This window comes from Mixophyes fleayi, chromosome 10 (genome assembly GCF_038048845.1).
Source record: "Mixophyes fleayi isolate aMixFle1 chromosome 10, aMixFle1.hap1, whole genome shotgun sequence".
Lineage (NCBI taxonomy): Eukaryota > Metazoa > Chordata > Amphibia > Anura > Limnodynastidae > Mixophyes > Mixophyes fleayi.
The window spans coordinates 69,777,087-69,798,190 of record NC_134411.1 but is presented as its reverse complement, the minus strand read 5'-3'; the positions used below and the strand labels follow the sequence as shown (position 1 = coordinate 69,798,190).

The 21,104-nt window shown below is 39.1% G+C and overlaps 1 protein-coding gene across 3 annotated transcripts in view; it reads right to left on the bottom strand.

Annotated features, from left to right (window-relative positions):
* The window catches only part of TENT4B (terminal nucleotidyltransferase 4B), a 44,286-nt gene extending 23,475 nt beyond the window's left edge, over window positions 1–20,811 (bottom strand). Inside the window, exons 1-4 of one of the 3 annotated variants that reach the window (XM_075188851.1) lie at window positions 19,772–20,811; window positions 3,468–3,591; window positions 1,804–1,850; window positions 990–1,110 (exon numbers count right to left, since the gene is read on the bottom strand). In XM_075188851.1, coding sequence (XP_075044952.1) covers window positions 990–1,110; window positions 1,804–1,850; window positions 3,468–3,591; window positions 19,772–20,226 — 747 coding nt within the window. In that variant the 5' untranslated portion in view covers window positions 20,227–20,811. The remainder of the gene's footprint in view (window positions 1–989; window positions 1,111–1,803; window positions 1,851–3,467; window positions 3,592–19,771) is intronic. The other 2 variants (XM_075188849.1, XM_075188850.1) reach the window with 2 other exon arrangements.
* Window positions 20,812–21,104: the final 293 nt, after the last annotated feature.

Here is a 21,104-nt window from a genome sequence, read left to right as displayed (position 1 = left end):
TAGTTAGGTGCCAACTCCCAAGCTCCCCTCCACAACCCCATGGTAAGCAGTGTCCCCCAGACCGGATGAAGGAGAAATTATAATTCTAATTCACAGATCAACAGCTTTAAAACAAGCAGAGAGGTCAAACAGGAAGAAAAATTAACCTTTGGATTTAAGGGTACTTTTTTGTTTTTAGATACTTTAGACTATGTAGAGTGAGCTAGACAAAAAACAGCTGGCAAGTGATCACAATTGAAGAGCAGGGGGTAAGCAGGACATTCTAGAAGTTTACAGGTTATTAATAGCTTGGAAGCTAGTCAGAGGTTGGACAAGCATGATTGGTGAAAGCTGCTTTCATGATCGGTGCGACTAGTGCATGTGGTAATGCCTCTTTTTACCCCCCCCCCCCCCCCCGTCATTCTCACGTTCAATTCAACCCTTAGTAAACCAAACAGAAACTGATCATAGCATACTGCAAGTATCTCTCATAATACAACACTTACATTTAATATACACAGACTTTAAAAAGCAAGTGAAGGAACATGAACACAGCATTCACTTTTGGTATTATTAGTCAGTTATCCCTTTTACACAATTGTCAGCATTGCAAAAAAATCACACTAATAATTTCTTATAGCAAACTCAAAGAGGTAACTTGGTTATCAGAAAGAATACAAATCTAGTTTGGACCGCCTAAATAATCTACCTCATAATTGTGCTTAACCATTTCTGAGAATTAGCATTTTGGATAACGAAATGCAACTGGCCAAAGTAATTTAATTTTTTTTTTCCAAAAATTTGTTATGCCTGGAATAAATTATTTTAGTCTACCCAAGTTGATACATTAACATTACACAGAAGAAAAAAAAAAAAACACAGAACAGGCTAAAAGTATACTCTGCACATATATACATCACTGAATAGAGTGTCATTTACAACTGTCCTTTTCTATGACTGGATATATAAAAAATAAATAAATGTAAGAAAAAACAAACAAAAAAACTCACTGTGGCTTTGTCAAGTACTTTGACAGAGTTTTCGTCAGCCACCTTGTGCTTCCGCAGTGCCTCTTCAAGGGTCCAGAGTGGTAAATTCTCCCACTTCCCAAAAACCACAAGATCAATGTCGCTACAAGGAAGGAACCAATCACATTGTAGTAATAAATAAAACTGTAAAACTGTGTGTCTGATTAGCAATGTAAGACAAAGTCCATCCCAAACCTATTAGGGGGCTAGCACACCAAGATCCATAAATGCATTGCAAAAAGTCAGTCAGTTTCTTGATATCTACACTATCCTATATGTAATAAATATTTTCTAAATTCAATTATAGATCTGAGTGTGTTGCCTTTCCATGGGATGGTCATTATATACATATGCACACACACAATGGCCTAGTGTGTTTGTTCATGTGGATCACCTTGCATCATTTAACATATCTCTGTATTTTACTATATATTATAAAACTTATCCAAAGATAAATTCAATATCAAATTCCCAAAAGTTTCTTGGACACCCAGGCACCAAGCCATTTAGTTAATCCCTGACTGCTCATACTAAAATGCCTTCACTTGCTCAAAACTTCCATGCCATTCAGACCTCTTGCTTGTTCCAAAATGCCCCCACCTGCCTTCACAACCCCAACTTGCTATACAATGCCCCCAGCTGCCATACAATGTTGCCACGAGCTCTCAGATCCAACATGTGCTCCACACTCCTCCCACATGCCACTCACACTGACAACCAAGGAAATGTAGTGCAACAAAGTTCACAAAATAGTGTTTGAAGAGTTTGAAAGTATATAGTAAACAAAGTCTCTTACCTGGTAGGCAAATAAAGACCTGTTTTGAAACTCCCAAATATCTGCACCTGTAATAAAAAAAAAAAAAAAAAAAATTAAACAAAAATGCAGGTTTGTTTTTCAAACTGAAATTTCAATTTGTTCTGCCACCGGATAGAATGAAGAATATGTATTTAAGTAGATATCCATTTTAATTACAGCCTTGTCTTTAGATGCATACTTGGATTCACTTTTCATGCATTTATTCATAGTTATCCAACTGCTGTACAGCAGGTCGCAAAAGGGTGTAGGGAAAAATGATATTGGTTATGTAAGAAAATATAAATCAGTTCTCAGATCATCATAAGAAGTGAACCAAGCTGATCTGAAGGTTTCTCCTACCTCATTCCACTAGTATAACTGAACCACTGTATATTCCTAATCATGGTGGAAAAACAAGGTGGGCTGGGCTTAAAGTACTTACATAGAATAAGATGGAACAAGGGAAGACCCAAGAATAAATGAATAGATTTATACAATAGCTACGGAAAGGTAAGCCATCAATTTAAAATCAATAATTGATCTTACTACATCATTATGAAACCACTACAAAACACAACACCTAAACATCTCCACTTGGGAACGTGGGAATCCTATATGTGAATTTGAAACCGTTAAGTTTCAATGAGAACGTTCAGATATAGCAACTACAGTGTGACTGCCTCGACAGGCAGCTCACAGAAGTCGCCAATCAGACAATTAAGGCTTGCTTTATTTCTTCTTGAAATCACTGCCTTAAACACTTAGGTAGTAATAGGAGTAAACTCCCGAGACTCCTAGATTAACAGATATTTGTAATGATGTCACAATATTGTCAAAAACATAAAGAGGGTAAAAGCTTTTATGGACTGAACAAATATATTGCAGAGTAAAAAAGTGATAATTACTTAAATTAGCTTTGTTCTAAAGAGACATGGAATAGTCTCTTGCAGGTGTGATGCATGGCACAAAAATAGCAATCACAAATAGCTTTAGTTACTTCTTTAGTAGAATAATAAAATAAAAAAACAATAAAATTGAAGACCAAATAGACCATTACTATGTGTATTTTACAAATCCTATTTCTCTTCAAGTTATACAAAGAAAACCAATTTCCCATTAAAAATTATTAGTGCTTTAACGGTGTCATTTTACAGCATTTTGAGCATGACATAAATAAATGAGACAGGAATTTGGAAGATAGCCTACAAATAGGCATTAAAAAAATGGTTTTCCTTAACACATTTAACATTATTTTGATTATTTTCAGGCACTACGATTGCTTCTGGACCATGTACAGTGGGAACAGGCCTATATTAAGTCTGCAGCATGCATGGATGGATGGCACTATACATTCAACACTAAGAGCTTTATGAGAAATCCAGAGATCTTGGAGTGAATGTATGAAGCTGAGAGTTTTCCGGCGGGTTTGAAAAACCAGTCAGATTCTAGCAATCATTTATTTAGTACATTCTACAAAATGACAGCTAGAATCTGATTGGTTGCTATAGGCAACATCTCCACTTTTCAAACCCGCTGGAAAGCTCTCAGCTTGATATATTTACCCCCTTGTCTGTTTGCTGTATCCATTAATTGTGTCGGTGTCCCATATAAAGTATTATTTGGAGAAACACTTTATATATTACGATAGTCAGAATTATACTCACATCTGCACTTGGCCAGAGATTCTTTATTACATTTTCAATTCGATTCACAACCTCCATCCTCATTTTCTCCTCTTCTGGCCGAGGGGACATATATTTATAAAAGTCGAGAATCTCCTCATGAAGGCTACAAAAATAATCAAAAGACATGACTATATAGAAACAGCCACATTTGACTACAGATTTTAAGTCATCTTCATCATCATTTATTTATATAGCGCCAACATATTCCATAGCGCTTTACAATTGGGGCTAAACATAGTAAACCAATAAACAAACTGGGTAAAAACAGACAAAGAGGTGAGAAGGCCCTGCTCGCAAGCTTACAATCTATTGGACAATGGGAGTTTGACACATGAGGTTAAGTCTACATTTGCAGTCGGCCCAGCCAGACTGCAAAGGTAAAAGTGAATCATAAGCTAAATGATCCTGTCACACAACAATGGTGATCAAGGGGTAGTTGTATAACAGGTGGTAATAGGGTAATGTAGTGAGGTTAAGAGGGTGGTTGAGGAATATTATAAGCTTGTCTGAAGAGGTGGGTTTTCAGAGAAAGCTTGAAAGCTTGTAGACTAGAGGAAAGTCTTATTGTACGAGGGAGAGAATTCCACAGAGTGGGTGCAGCCCGGAAAAAGTCCTGTAACCTGGAATGGGAGGATGTAATGAGTCATCTTTACATTTACTATGAATAAAACTTTACAGGACTAAGCAGAGACACAAGGAAACAATGTTATGTGCTATGATGGTGAACTAAAAATCATAATCACTGTCCACAAATTACAAATGGCTTCAATCTTGTTGTGGAAAGCTTCAACTCATTGAAAACATACCTTTTTAGGACACATTTGGGGGTAATAAATAAAAAATGGGTACAGGTAAAAAGAAGTTGCAACACATTTTACTTAATTAGATCATTTTGTGATGAGTACACCTTGGGCCTGTGCACTACTTGTCACAATGTGGAAAGATTCAAACATAAAACTGCTCAGCGTAAAGTTGTCATTGGAAGGCAGGAAATATGCTGCGCAAGACAGATCAATAATACACTGATGAGTTCTAATAAGCAATGGTCTTTATCTTGCTGCAAATACTTATTGGGTCAACCTAGGCTCCTCTCTCTCCTTCACCCCTCACATTTAATCCCTTGCTCAATCTTGCTGCTTCCATCTGCGCAACATAGCCCGGATCAGACCCTTCCTCTCCTCAGAGAACACAAAAACTCTCATCCACTCTCTGATCATCTCCTGCCTTGATTATGGCAACCTCCGCCTCCCACTCACCTGTCTCGCTTGTCTTCAGTCCATACTTAATGCTGCAGCCCGACTTATCTACCTCTCTCACCAGTCTTCATCTGCCTCCCCTCTCTGTCAAGATCTTCACTGGCTCTCCCTCTGCTTCAGAATCCTCTTCGAACTCCTCACCCTCACTTATAAAGCCCTCTCTAATTCCACTGCTCCATATCTCTCCAACCTCATCCCACTCATACTCCTTCTCGTCCACTGTGGTCATCCAACGATCACTGCCACACCTCCCATCTAATCACCACCTCCCATTCCCGCATTTAAGACAACTTCTGTGCTGCCACCCCTTCTCTGGAAGCTGTACTATCGAGCTTTCAAACCCTCCCTTTAAAACCCACCTGTTCAGGTTAGCCTACCCTTCCTCCACCTAACCCTGCCCTCTCCTCCATCCCTCTTCTCTCTCACTCACTCTAACCGCTCTATAATTCACCCCCTTTCTTACTCCCTGCTCCTCTCCCTTCGATGTTCTCGTCCCTTACACCCTCTTGCCACTCCGTCTCCCCCTCACCTTTAGATTGTAAGCTCCCTTGAGTAGAGCCCTCTTTCCTTGTGTCCACCACCTCTTGTTTTCATTTGCCCTTAGCCCGCTGCCTCTTCTCTCCATTTCATCAGTTGACTCCTGTCTCCATCTTTCTTGATCCTGTAAGTGCTGCCCACTCTACTGGGCACAGGCGCATCCCTTCATTCACTCACTTCCTTCCTATCTGTACATTGGAATTCACTTTCACCTCTTTGCCCTATACACTTCTCTCTGCTAAAGTGGTACTTGTTTATACATATTGCTCTTTGTTTATATTTATTACTCTGCTTTTAATGAATTTTGTTTTGTACTACCTTGTATGCCATGTATTGTCATCCTGTACTGTTATCCCTAGCTCTATGTACGGCCCCTTTGTGGTGCCTCAAAGATATTAATATTAAATAATAATTAGGTTAAACATACCAAATAAAAAAAATAAAAAAAAAAACATCTGCCAGGCGAATAGAACACCCAGAAGGCATAGTGGTTTAGCTGCAGGTTTATGTTTGGGAATTGACTGAAAGCCTTCATAACATTTTGTGAGCAGTATATTCTACATTAGTGCTCGAGAGCTAAACATTCAAAGCGGAAAAAAGAAAGGAAAAAAAAAAGGAGAATTTACAAACCTAAGCAAGATGTCTCATTCTTGTAAGTTACAAATAATCAATTGTTGGTAGACAAGCCAGACATACACAGGAAACCATTTAATACACACAGAGATTACAGAGTTAACTAAAGAATAACATAATATATTTGCGTCTAAACATGCACAATAAATTCATTGAGATGGATAGCTAGAGTCAAATCATCTGAGCTGTGGAAATGCATATTCCAATTGTGGTTACTTAGGTTATTAATTATTATGCTATTTGAACAGCAGCACTTGAAAAACTAGCGTCCACTGTAAATCCAACAAGCACAATATTAATCTTATTAAAATGGTACTTCCAGAACTATAGGGGTGACTGCCACCTAATGTGCGGTTACCTCTAACTTGCATATTCAATTCAGTATGAACAGAGTAAGACATTTTATACTAAAGACTGAAAAGATTGATTAAAAGATAATGAGTGCTGCATGATATTTAAATAAACTATAACAAGGACATTAAAATTATATATAATAAAAAGTATCTGTAGAGGTATTTCTAAAGAGAAAAAACAGGTTGTTACGTAAAGTCAAAGTTTACCACAAACTTCTGCCACAAATTTGAAAGTACACAATTCTCTGGAATGTATGCCGCTGCATTAAGATTTCCCTTTACTTGAACCAAGGGGTCCAGGCCAAACCATTATTCTGGCATCTGCCAACCACAGATACATCAGTCAGACTTCCAGTTTTCCTTTACAGCACTGTTAGCTCCTAATTGGCCCTGTCTCTTGGCTGCATAATATTCTTTACAGTAGTTAAACAGAAATTTACAATTAAAATCCTCAGACTTACAATATTGTGTCCACAATTTCAATACTTAGAAGTATCAACACCAAAATGTACCTAATTTTAATTATATGGCTTCCCATGCATGCATTTACAATCTGGCTATGTATAGAAAGTAAAGAATCTGTGTGTTTGGCAGGGCTGTAAAATACAACTGTAGATTTGACTTGTCATAACATAGGTAAAGTAAACTGGCTGGTCACCAAAATGCCAACAGCTTGAGTCATAGATCTACAGTTAGAAATCACAGCCGTTTCCTTTTTATGCAGGAATCCAGAAAGCTTTTCCAGGCCTACGGATTTTGAAAATGGTTTCTTTGGTGGAAATATTTATGTAAAATTTACAAACTTTGCATATGTTTGACATTTACTCATTGTTGGAATCATCTGCTATATTCTTCACAATGAACCAGAGCAATTACAGCGCCTGCTGTTCAACACTTGTTACTTCTAATATTGAAATTTAACAAACTGAATATGCAAGTTCTTGCTGAAGCCAAACACAGTTCATACAGCCAATCAGACAGCTCAAGTCCATAATCTGCATAAATCCAAACACACACTGTTGGGCTAATTTCATAAGAAATCAAATAAGTTTGCGAAAGGGCGCTTGTGGTAGGCAAACTACATTTGCGAACTCCACTGGGGCTGGGATGTGACTTAAGAAAGAATCTGTAAAGTACTATTAACTATGTTGATGACATATAAACATATTCTAATAAAAATATATAACCAGCATAGGGAACATGGGTACATTGATTTGCACACAAATCACATCAAACACATTTTTCCACATGGAGTTTTGCCATACTACAGAGTGGTGTTGAATGGCCTCTCTTATGTGTGATGGGCAGCTGTTATAAGGAGGCGTGTACCTTCATCAGTGTTAAACACATTTTCTGGCCTCATATCTTAGATGCTACAGTGAATAACATTACTCTTGTCCTGTATTAGAATATTAGTTCTTGTTCAAAATTTTAAAATAAGATACATGTTGGCCCAACTCCCTTCCTTATCATACAGACCCCTACTTAATACACTGCACAAAAGCCAGGAGACTACAAGCGCTATTATCATTGCCATAACTCTGCATCCAAAACATATCTGTAGGAGTGATTATTGATTTAACTTTATGGAAATAAACCTCCGATGGAAACAAAACTTTTTCAATTATTAAATAAAATTGTTTCCCAAGAACAACATTAATTAGCACCCGTTCAAAACCACCATCAGATGATAACATTGCTATCCATGGGGATCCATATTGTTCTGGACTATCACCTATGAACTAATCTCTCTATGCAATGATTCACACTTCGGGGCATTTAAATTTTAGTGTGGGCTGGTTTAAAAAAAATGCTAAGGGGACACAAGGTTGGTATAATCATGCAGGTTGTTTTAAGCCCTGCCACTTGCAATCTCCAAGCTCTCCCTCAACTGTGTCCACCGGCCTTGATCAATGACATTAAATACTCTAAAGCCTAATCAAACACACCTAAAAATGTGATTAACTTGCTTTTAGCATTTAGGCAGCATTCCTAGGATGTCCAACATAAAACTGTCGTTTATAAACATATGCAAGATTGGAGATTACAAGCTTGCAAACAGATACCTCTTACCTCTAATTGTTAACACAAAGTCTAATTTTATTTCTGCTTGTTGCTAATTGTAAAACACTGCAGAATATGCTGGTGTTACAAGTACTAGTAAATATATGTAACAGTAAACAGATCCTCATAAAGCTACACACATTGGTACATCAAAGAAAAAGAAAAGCACTTCACACCAGCCTGTACCACCCCAATGAGAATTACAACAGCCAGTATCACAGAATTATACCCATCCCTAGTGACTAAGATCGACATTTCTAGAAATGGGCCCTTGACATAACCACTATTACTACTACTGCGCTCGGCCAATGACCGCCGCCTCTCCTCCACTCTGATCACCTCTTCCCATTCCAGAACTTTTCCCGTGCAGCCCCCCTTCACTGGAATGACCTCCCTCGCTCCATCCGCCTCTCTCCTACTCTGTGCTCCTTCAAACGTGCACTCAAAACTCACCTCTTTCTCAAAGCCTATCAACCATCCACTTAACCCCCATCTCCTCCACTCATTCTCCCCTCTCTCCCATTCCCTCAACTGGCTCCTCTTGTGCCTGGTCTGTTTAACCCTCCCTTAGGATGTAAGCTCGCTTGAGCAGGGCCCTCTTCCCTCCTGTCTCCTTACCCGTTCTTCTGCTCCGTGTCTATTGCATCTGCCTGGAGTTTCTGAAGTATTGGTACTTTTGTTTATTGTTCTGTACTGTTATACCCTGTATAGTCTACTGTTTGTACTATGTGCGGCGCTGCGGAAACCTTGTGGCGCCTAACAAATAAATGATAATAATAAATAATAATAATAATAATAATAATAATAATAATAATAATAATAATAATAATACTTATAGTAAGGTCAATGTGCCAGAAACAAACTAACAGTGGTCAGCACACATACTGGAGATCTACTTGTCCTTGGTACAAAAGAAGGAGGTAGCTCAAAGGCAATGTGTTTTCCAATACCAAAGACATATTTAGCGGACCTCACAACTGGGATTTGCACAGCCCTAAGCAAAGCATTTGCAAAGATTTTAAAAATGCAAATAGCCAGAAACCAATGGATTCATTCAGAACTCCCAAACTCAAGAAAGTCTGCTCTGTTCCCTGTCAGATGATACAGACAACTTTCTCCAAGCTAAGGAGATTACCTCATCGGATACCAAAATTAAGGAGGTGTAGCCGTCTGTTAATGTGTGAATCTCTATTTCCCCCTCTCCACCCTCAGAGCAGATATTTCAAACATGTGGCATGGGGATGAGAGTCTTAGGGATGAGTATATAGAAATTCCAGATTACCCATTGTGTTACAAATGAAAAGAAACTGAAGAGGATATCCCCTCCACAGCTCCAGTTTTTGGCAAGGGCAGGGAAGAACTGTGGAATGCCAAGGAAAGCAGCCACATAGAATAGCAGGGAAGGGAGGGAAGGTTTAATGCAGCATTAAAAGTGTCTGAGTGTTATTACCCAAACATAACCATCACAGCTCTGCCCATTCAGTGTCTGCATTATAAACTGAACAGCTCACTGAATGTAATTACATACATGCTACTTTTGGGCTCAACTGCTCTAGTGAACTCCAAATGGGGTCCCTGGCATGGAGTTCCCACTGTTCTGTTAAGTTGGGTGGAGAAAAGGATGTTGGCTAAAAATTACATTTTAGCAGGAATTATCCTAAATCTCTATTATAGACAGCATATAACACTCGAATATAGTTTCAGATGAACAGTGCTTCCCTACCGCACCAATTCAGCTGCAGATGTAAGGATGCGGTTAGAACCTGAAAGGCTCATTTACAGCTCCTTGGAAAAGTTGAACAGAAGGTAGTTTTTGGTGAAAGAGCTCTACCAGCACAGTATTACTTGTTAGCATCTCTGCATTTATTCAACTTCTAGAACATAAAGCCCAAAAGTAGCATGTATGTAATTACAGTCACATATTTAATGAACAAGAATTTAATACATTTCCAATTACTTTGTTGTGAATGAACACTGTACGCAGGAATTCAAAGCAGCAGCGTGTGTACAAGCAGCAAATGCCTTCCTACTGAACTTTATGTTGGCAGACAACCAACAGTTACAATGTGCAAGGAAAGCATTATTTGTATCTTTATATACACCACTCGCACAAGGAATTGAGGAATACCTAAATGTAATTGTTACAACATATTACGGGTTTATGCAGCATTATATATATTATGAGTTAATCTTCTTTTGAAGGTCATGTCTTTTAAAAAAAAAAACTGGACTTCAGATAGCATACCTGGCCTCTGCAAGATGGAAGTACACCAACATGGACATAATCAATGAATGCAACAAAAGACAATATCTTGTTCAAAGTGTGCTTTTCAAACTTTGGACACAATCTCGAACCATCTCACCCGGATCAGTAGTCCATCACAATAGTTTTCTATAAGCAGCTTTGTTCCAGTGATTTTGCTAATAAATATCACATGACTTCAGCTGTGAACAGTAAAAGAAGTAATGTGTAGCTAAGCCCACATTGAAATGGTAATTAAACCTAACCATTTTTTCACAGCCATCACTTTCTTGGGAGACACAATGTGTGCAGAGAACTGCTGTATATCCTTTCTGCTCTGCTAGACTGAAGCAAAATAAGCAATTACATAGCTAGAGTATCACAATTATCTACAGGGATGAATAAAGCAGGACTATGGGTACCACAACACTGCCAATTCAATAGATATGCATTTTTAAGGGTGCCTACATAGCAAATGTGGGAAAATAATCTACAACTTTAGTCACTACTGCTCAAAAGAGGACACCAAAAAAAAAAACAAAAAAAAAAACCGTATAATATAAAAGTATCATGTATACATATTCACACATCAGGGACAGATTTACACTAGGTTTCTCAGCCTATATCTCAAACCACTTGGGGTTATCAGTAAAAACTAGAAGAGATAGGCTCATACACATGGTCACTTTGAAAGAGCACTAGTTAAACTTGATAGTAAAACCTTCAATTTGGCCTCTTGTTTCCAGCACAAAAACGCATACCTGTGTTTGGTGTTGTCAAACATATCAGAACATACGTTTGATAACCATTTTAGCAGGACCCAAATGAGCTCTCTGGTAGAACATAATTGTATTTATTTTTTTAAACACTTTTCTAAAAACTGCCAGACAAAATTGTTGCCAATTGAATGCTTGTCACAAGGTGTGAGTGAACAAATACATTACATTTACATTATTTTTAGACTTTTAGTATCTTTGTGTGTACAATGTGCTATGATAATGCATATGTAGCTAGTATAAGTTACAAAAGGAACCAATAAAGCAGAAGGTACTTAAAAATGAAAAAAAAATATATAGATACATAGCTCTGACGACCAGATGGAATATATATGTTATAAATTGATAACTGTGCCATGCTTGGCATATAAAACTTAGGCCACATCCTTTACACTACATCCATTGCACATGTATTCATACAGCCCTCTCTGACCAATACACAACACTTCCATATAAGCCTATACTGCACCCAGCATAGTGCATAAGGTACCTGCATGTTTTGACTAGCAAAGACCCCAGTAAAAAAAAATGTTGTACCAATGTACCAGAACAAGTTTGACACCGGACTTGTAAATAGACCATTTGACACGTATAAAATGCTACAATATTTCAAGAGTAAACAGACTGCACTAGACTATAGTACACTACAGCAACATGACAAATAAATGCTGTTAAACAGAGCCACATATTATAATCACCCCCTACTGTAGCTCAAGACATGCCAATTAGAGGGATGTAAACTGAGCAATAAAGCTATTTACACACTAAGCAATAAAGCTATCTACACATAATATTTAGGGGATACAAGATATACTGCAAGGTACATATGGACATGTTACAGTTTGACTTCTAAACTATAAAATTAGAGCTCATGTGTTGAGCACTCACAATGTCCAGTAAAGCGACAGTGGAATCCCACAAACTAAGAAATGCCAAAATGTTCACTTCTTCAGGAGCACTTCTGAACTTCAACTGGTTAATTAGAGCTCTTCAACATAAAACAGTTTTAGTGTACAATTTAGTTCATAGGCTACAATACATATACCATGCTTGTAGGTATGCTGCACATATATAAACGAGCAACATTTGACAACAGTAAGTAGAATGGCTTAAATGAAAATTCTGTGTTACCACCCTACTACAGCAAGTTCTCATGTTGAGAGACATACCACCACAGGAGATTACACTGAAGACTGCCCTTCCTGCTTGTCACTGTAGGGCAAAGAAAGTCACAATGGCAAGGATCACTGCTGCGGGTGAAGTGTTGCTAGCTGCTCTATGAGAGAGATTCAATTTGGCGCAAGGCGTCTACAGAACGTCAAGGAGACACCTTGCGATGATGTAATGGCTGGAATCTCCCCTCAGTTTTCCTCACACCGAAAACTATGCAGAGATTCCTACCATCATTGTCGGCAATGTGCGCAGCATGATGTTCGCGCACCAAGTTGCCGGCAATTGAATCTCCTCCTATGAATCACACCTTTAACACCCAATGGAGATAAAACCACAACCTGTGTTGCACTGCACAGATAGGCAACCGAATACAAATCAGGAGCCACACAGGCATCCCTCTAACAGTCAAAAGGGCCACATATCCTTAATCTCAGTAATTAGTAAATTAAAACAATCTACTGCATTAAATAAAGAGACACCTATCTGTAATGACACATCAGCATTTTAACCAAGTGTTACGAGCTATAACAAACAAATCTGACAAAGCAGGAAGGAGCTAAGGGCCATGGTTAAGGCTTGGGTGGGTTATTGCCCATCATTGCTCTGTGACAGTAATGGAAAACTTTATATTATACTATTTAGAAGTAGCTTGATCGGGAAAACAAATGTTTTTTTTGGCTCTGTTTGTCTAGAAAGAGTCAAAGGTTATTTCACCACATCTACTTTGGCTTTGTGTGTAAGCAAAAATACAAATCAATAATTGACCATATGAGCAGATATATCATAATAGCGGAATTTGTAAACAAGTGTATGTGAGATATGTCAACATTTCGACAAAAATCTGTGCGTCTCATAACTGATCAGTCATATCAACATGTTTTATACATTTACTACCAGGCAAAAGAGCATATGAAACACAGACTGCACAATGTGCTGTCATGCCACAAACGCAGAGTGACAGATTCTGTAATGTCCTAAGCAAAGAGAGAACAATGGCTGGATAAACTGAGAGTGCAGGGGCAGAAGAGGTGACCTCAGAGCAAATATGTTTCCACCAGGCAGCACATCAAAATATCCAGGAGTCATTGTGACCCATAAACGAGGTCATAGCTCTCCTGAAACAATGCAATACTATAACTGTATTTAGCTCACTGGAAAAATAATGATTTTTAGGTTACATCCAGACAGATTATTTATTTGGAGAATATTTGAAGCTATTTGACACTTGAGACATGGTCCTAGAATAAACATCACTCTTTAGTTGATGCCAGGTACAGGGCTCCATCACTTTCTAAACTACCAGGTGTACTTGAAGAGGAAAAAAACATCTACCATGATTTTATGAAGAGGAGCAGCAACATTCATTAATCAAAACTCAGCATGTAAGGTATCCCTCCTGAAAAAAATAAATATATATATATATATATATATATATATATATATTTCCCAGTACCATGTCAGGACAGCAAGATGGTTTTGAACTTAAAATATAACTAATCTGTATCATGTCAAGGAATGCTCATTAAACATGGGTATACAGATACATGAGCTCTGCACAGTGTCGCTGATTATACAATTCTACATGCGGAAAATAAGCTTTGTCTCGTGTTGAACACAGAAGAGTCGTAAAGTATTACTGGTCCTTGTTCTGTCATATTTTTTGCAATTACAAAGAATAATCAACATGATGCGAGAGAGCTGTTTGTATTGCTTCTGGGCAAAATTATATTTTATAAATGTCTAAAAAGAGTGAATGTTATCGCTATATATACACTATGTGAAAAGGGTGATGTTAACTATGACCATTCCTTTGCATTCAGTTTCTTAATACAGATGCCTTGGATGGGCTTGCAGGCTTCAAAATATCAAATGCTCTGGATAAATTAATAGATTCAACATTGTGTACAGATTGTCATTAACAATAAAGTTTGAGTGTTTCATCCACCCTGACAAGCCACAAAATATACACCCTATTACATTTAGCAAGTGGCCAAAGACAGCAAGTTTTATAATGGCTTAACAGGTCTATTACTTCCCTTTTAATTAGCAAAGAAAAGTTGCAGTGAAAACTTCAGGGCAAGATCATGCATTAGACATTACCAATGCCGTGAATGACAAAAGCTTATTTGTTTTTTCTCAACTACATTTTCATCATATAGCACCAGCTAATTTCGTAGCACTTTACAATTGGGGACAAACATAACAATAGACACATTATTTCATAGAGTGTTGGCTGGAGCGACACTTTTCTAATAATCCTGGTATTTAGCACAAACCTTGAACAGGTGCATTCTTAAAACAACCGATTTAAAAGTGAATTCAAAGGTTGTACTTGCTAATATATTAGAATTTTCAAAAACATTTTCAGAGAAGTGCAAATGTACCTCTCTGGTGCTGCAAAGGTTAAAAGGTCAAAAGCTTCATTTAGAGCCTGAGGCCTGTCAGGGTCTAATCCTTTAGGATAAACTGCTAGGAAACATTCTTTTTCTTGCTTATAAAATAGATGCTTTGTGGATAGCTAAATAACAGAATTGCTAGTCTATGGAGCAAATACCTTTCCATATAAAGAGCTTTTAATCACTATGGAGCAGTTTTACGTGTGAATTTCTAGGCTCTGCTCTTTTGACGAGAAGGGAAAAAATAAATAAAAATAAAAACTCCTCCATCTCGGTATTAACCTCTGCGTTTCAGGCTGTCCTAGAAATAAAAAAGTGCAGTGGAATTAAGGAACCTCTGACGCAGTGAAGGGAACTGTAGCCTTTGAGTGCCATTTAGCAAGAACATAGATCAAAAATTAAATAGCAAGAGATTAAATTGAGAAAATTTGCCAGGTGATATCAAATGTGATTAGACATTGGCACCCAGTAACTGGGGTGATTTGATAGGAAACGTTCAACATATAGATCATAAATTTCAAGATTGAAATAAATAAATAAGAGCCGCAAAATAACCTTGGAAGCCCCATAACACAACCCAAAATGCCCCCACATGCCCCTCACTCTAAAATTCTGCCACATTCCACACGGACCTCCCACTCGCTGCTAAATAGCCACAGATGCCCTTATACCCCCACAAGCCCTACGAAACACTCCCAGGATTGTAAGGGGTCACATGTATTCTGCTCAGCAGATGACAAGCTGTCATCTGCCACACACATTTTCAGGGCTGTAAAATCAAATCAGCCTGCAATAGGTTTAGATAGATAAAATCCATTCAGGTCCACTGACAAGGCTATGCTGGCCCAGTATGGCCTAAAACAGCAATTGTGCAGACAGTGTAAAGTAGTTTTTAGATATGTAACCAAATAGGATACAATAATCATACCCAAATAATATCTGGGAACAAAAATTATAAATTGCATATTGCAATGGGGACTGTTCCCTCTGCTCCAAATGAAAATATAGTGAATGTGTGTGTTACAATCTAGTTATTTTAATTATTATGGTTATTACTTTCACCCATGGGTGTCGGTAGAAATATTCATGCAAGCAGTCTACTGGATTTCTTAATCGATTATTATTGTCAGGTCTTATAAAAACAAAGTTTCATTAGTTGCATTATAAAGGCAGCAATAAAAACTTAGGGGGGGAATTCAATTGCCCCCGAAGTACCGCCCGGGTAAAACTATTATCGTTATTACTGTAGTTTTAGCCCGGCTTTCAGGGAGCTGCGAGCAAAAAGCCGGCGTTAGAACAACCACACATTTTTACCGTAATAACAGTAATAATGCGCAGGCCACGTTACTTATAACAGTAACGCGGCGAATTGAATATGCCCCTTAGAGTATTTACTGTTAACTTAGGTTGGACAAGCTGAGACTATTGCACTAAATTGAACCCCTTACTTGTGGAGTAATGCTAAAAAATATGTTTATATTCTATAATATACATATTGTGTATGAAACCCTGATAAACGAGAACCTTGCATATTTTGAAGGAAACCTGTTGCCTGCACACAGTGGACGCAGCCATATTTTTAATTTATTTTTTAGGGGGGGGGGGGTGGTACTGAACCAATCAAGCCTATCAGTTTTCTAGGAAGTAGTAACTGCACTGAGGCATGATGTTGTGCTTCAGTGAGGTAACAAGCTCCTAGTGAGTGGATAGGCTGAATATTGCTTCAGGACACAAAATGGCTGCCTTCACAGTGAACAAGCACAGGTACACTTTAGTATGCTTTAGTGCAATGTAAGGGGAGTCTGAATACCAGAGGATGTAAAGTAACCAAGTGGCTGGAAACAAATCTTCCGATAACCCAAATTGGATACACTATCAGGAGCATCTGTGACACTTATATGTAAACAACCATTTAAAATTCTCCATTAGCAGGTGACTTGCTGATATATGTCAATATACTACTCTATTAACTTGGAAGCACTTCCAGTTCTAATAAAGATTAATAAGTTAAGAACGACAAAATAAAAAGGACACTCAGGTTGGTTTAAGTAAAAGATTTCATCATTTAGGAATCTCCCTTACCAGTATACTAAAATAGCTTGTTTAACCATGCTAAGAAATAGGGTATTGTATCCCAAAATTGAATACATAATCTCTAGATTACCCACATTAAATAACAGTTGGGGCTCTGCACATGAGCTGCCTGATCCAAATGGAGTCCCAAGTGCTTGAAGGGGTTCTTCACCAAAAACTAATCTTATCAAGAAATGTGTGTGAGGTAAATATGTAAGTAAAGGAATATACCGACATCGCAGAAGTTGGTCTTCAGCCGTTTGGAACTGCTTTAAGCTGTGGTCCACCTATCATGGCAGAGACACGTTGTGGTTACCACGCAGGGCAGTAGTATAGAGCTCACCTGCAGGATGCCCAGCATTCTTTTTGTGACAGCGGCGGTCTGAAATCATCAAACTAAATATGGAGATAACCCACTTATTGAAACATCTCCCCATGATAGGTAGAACTCGCAAAAAAAGCAGCATCTGGAATATACCTCTGATAAAAGTTAGTTTTGGGTGCATAACCCAATTACAGTAGATCTGACATACATTTAAAAAAAAAATATATCACTAGTACAACCAGAGATTAACATGCCACATACCGTAAAATTTTAACAACGTGCTCTTCAACCATGCATCTGTTTTTCCCAAGGCTCTTCCGGTACTATAATACAGGACCAACAAATCAATGCTGTTCATTGCTTAAAAATGGTGGTGTGTGTGTGAGCAGGAGGACCAGTCACAATCTCTTGGCTGTGGATTATGATTGGTCCTGATGTAATCCAATCCCTCTTGTTTTCAGCCAGAACTGCAAGAGGAATAGAAGAGCCCTTGGAAAATGGCAGAATGTAGCAACCCCAAGTGCTCCAGAGGGGGACATGTTACTAATACTATTCCAGTAGATAGTAGTACAGCTTTACATTATTAGCATTCTTTAAAAAATAAACTATAAAACCGAGTCCCTTCATTTGAAGTAGCTGCTGGTGTATGCTAAAGATCCTGTAGCATTAAAAGTGTGAGCTAATGTAGCCTTTCATAGCCAAAGAAAAGGCTGTCTAAGCTGCATTACTTCCTTGAATTTGACAATGTCAATTTCTCAGGAGCATGGTGAACATGCATCTGTCAGTAAATGGAACACGCACTCTACCAGCCTTAACAGGCAGTAAAATTAACATATGTTTATTGCCTTTTAGCATCTGTGTAGTGTGCAATTGTTGTAATATCCGTCTTAAAATTCATACTTCCTGGTGTATATTTTCAAATTGACATATCACGCTATAAAGAAATATGTACACAAAAATGTACCTGAAAAACGGAAAAGCCATCACTGTGTAAATTAAACTATGTATGAATGTTCACTCTCCATCTTTCATCATCATCATTTATTTATATAGCGTCACTAATTCCGCAGCACAGAGAACTCATTCACATCAGTCTCTGCCCCATTGGAGCTTACAATCTAAATCCCCTAGCATACACACACATACACCGAGAGAGATTAATGTTAATTTAATAGCAGTCAATTAACTTACCAGTATGTTTATTATACACAAAATAGAATAAACGTATTATAACCTGTGATTGCTAATGCCCTGGCATTTACAGAGTAAATAACAGCATAGTGTTCAGCAAACTTCATAACCATACATTCTGATCGATTCTTATGTGGAACAAAAGTAAACCCCAGACAGCAAACCATGTACAATAAAGTAGAAATTAACATGAATATAGTTATGTAGACAATTTAAAAAAGCAAGTATGTAGAATAAGATATCAACTTCAATCTGTATGGAGTTTGTATGTGTTTCAACCCACATTCCAAAAACATACCGACAGGTTTATTGTTTTGTGACAAAACGACCTTGGTATGTGTGTTTGTGTGGCAGAGAATTGAGACTAAGCACCATTGGGGCAGAAACTGATGCAAATTACTAAATATTCTCTTTAAAGAAGTGCGTAACATGTAGGCACTATGTAAAAAAGGATAATAAAAGGTGAAACTTCAACCCTGTGTCACGTGTACAATCTGAGAAAACACATGCACACAATATGGACTCTCCTACAACGGGGATATCATAGGAATCCCTCAAAACCTATACAATAAGGTTTTCCGTCACATCATATAACACACATGAACACAAACATGTGTCCCCTTTCAAGGGAATGCATGGACACCGCTGCCCTAGAACATTCTATTGCTGCTCTCAACTACTGCAAACTACATAAGGGAACTGCTGTACACAGCTGATTGCCAGTCTATAAAAGTAATATACAACTGAAATAGACTTGCCCATAGAAAGGACACTTAAGAAGGCATGGCAGACATATGCATCATGCATAGTATGGGATATCTGAATCCATAACTACTTTGTGCATTTATTTTATAGGACAGCTTACACCAAAAATGCAGAAGTTTGTTACATAGACAAATCACTATATTGCTTAAAATACTGATCTGTGGTAACCATAAGACACTAACAACTGTCATTTACATGGAACAGACAGCTCACTGATGTTATGCTGCATATCAATGAATACAAAAATCCTTGTAAGCCCAACTACACCTTTTTAACATTGACACCTAAAGGTCAATAGCTACTATGACAGAAGTATAGTCCAAGTCTATTGTGACTGAGTTTGCAGCATAATGGTATAAGTGTCATTGAAAATTTACATGAGCCACAAAAGCAATAAATAGCAGTTTGATCCTTCCAACTATTATCAAAGTCACTGTGCACATAATTACATGTCACATTAAAGACTATGGCTGCAAAAACGAAACTGTTTTCAACTCACCCTATGACCTCGTCGCTGTAATTTCTATTTTTCCAGGGAGTCCCGTTGTATGAGCTGCCTGGATCGTTATTCCCAGGTGGACCGTGCAGCAGGCTGTAGTTCAGTCCGAAGGTGCTGGCCTTGTTGTCACGTTTCCTCTTGTTCCTGTTGGAGTGATCATGTCCCTTCCTCCAGCCCCCAGGGCTCTGGTTATTGTTGTTATTGGAGGTCTCCAGGGGTAAGAAGTCCCCTTGCTCGGCCAGGGCTGGGGTGGCCTGAGCTGGCCCACCGTCACGGTACATGGTGGCCTCACAGCCCGAGGAGCTGCTGGAAGATCCGCTGTGTGCGGGGGAGGCCGGGCTGTTGTGGTTGAAGTATAAATTCCTCAGGCCTTGCGTGGTCTCCCAGATCTGCATCCACAGGCTGTTAGAGGGGCCGAGCTGCTCTGGCTGGAACCAGGCGATCCGAGGATCCATCAAACGGAGCCTGGGCTCCCCTACTAGCTCCCGTGAGGACGGCCCACCCCCTCTGCGGCCGGTCTTCTGTCACCCACCCGATGCCCTCAGTGCCCCGGTCCTACCCCCGTAGCCGCCCGGTGTGTCTGAGCCTTGTATAACGTCCTTGTAAGACTCACTCACCTACCTACCTGCCCTACTATCCCGTTATCTAACCTCACCGCCTCCCTCCTCATCCCGCCCCTCTTAAGGTCTACTCCAACTGAGGTCCCTTGTCTCACCCCCCGCTGTCCCTATCACCCGACGAGCGCTCTGGTTTCCTATCTGTCCCCGCCCCGTGCCGGGCGCTCTAGATGTCACCCCGCATCATTTAAATAAAAACAAACACGAATGCGGCCAGCGACCGTGCGTTTCCGTTATGTCACGCTGATGGTCACCCCGGCCCTGGGAGTTAAGGCCCGGCTACGTGTGGGGGTCCCATATCTGCCCTGATCTCTGTCCCTGTCACACACCGGCCACGGCAATGGCGGCTCCTCCCTCGTGGCCTCACTACGCATGCGCCGTCCGCCCGACCCGGTCCCCGCCCACCTCGAGGAGTAATCTGTGGTTGAGCTGCCGTGACGTCACAGACTGATACATCAACTCTAAACCAATGGCAGCGGGGAGTGGGTGTGACGCTGCTGACCTCACAGATACAAGGTGCATATAGTGCAAAGGACGAAACTGACATCTCTACCCAGAAATGAAACGAATGTGAGATAACGTAAGCACATAGTCATAGCCATAGCCATGCCTCTGTAGGCTGTTCAGCATGTCTGTGTGTAGATCAGACCCAGGCAGAGTCAGCCGTTGTGGAGCTACAAGTTCTAGCATGCGTTGCATGATTGTTCTGTCAGCGG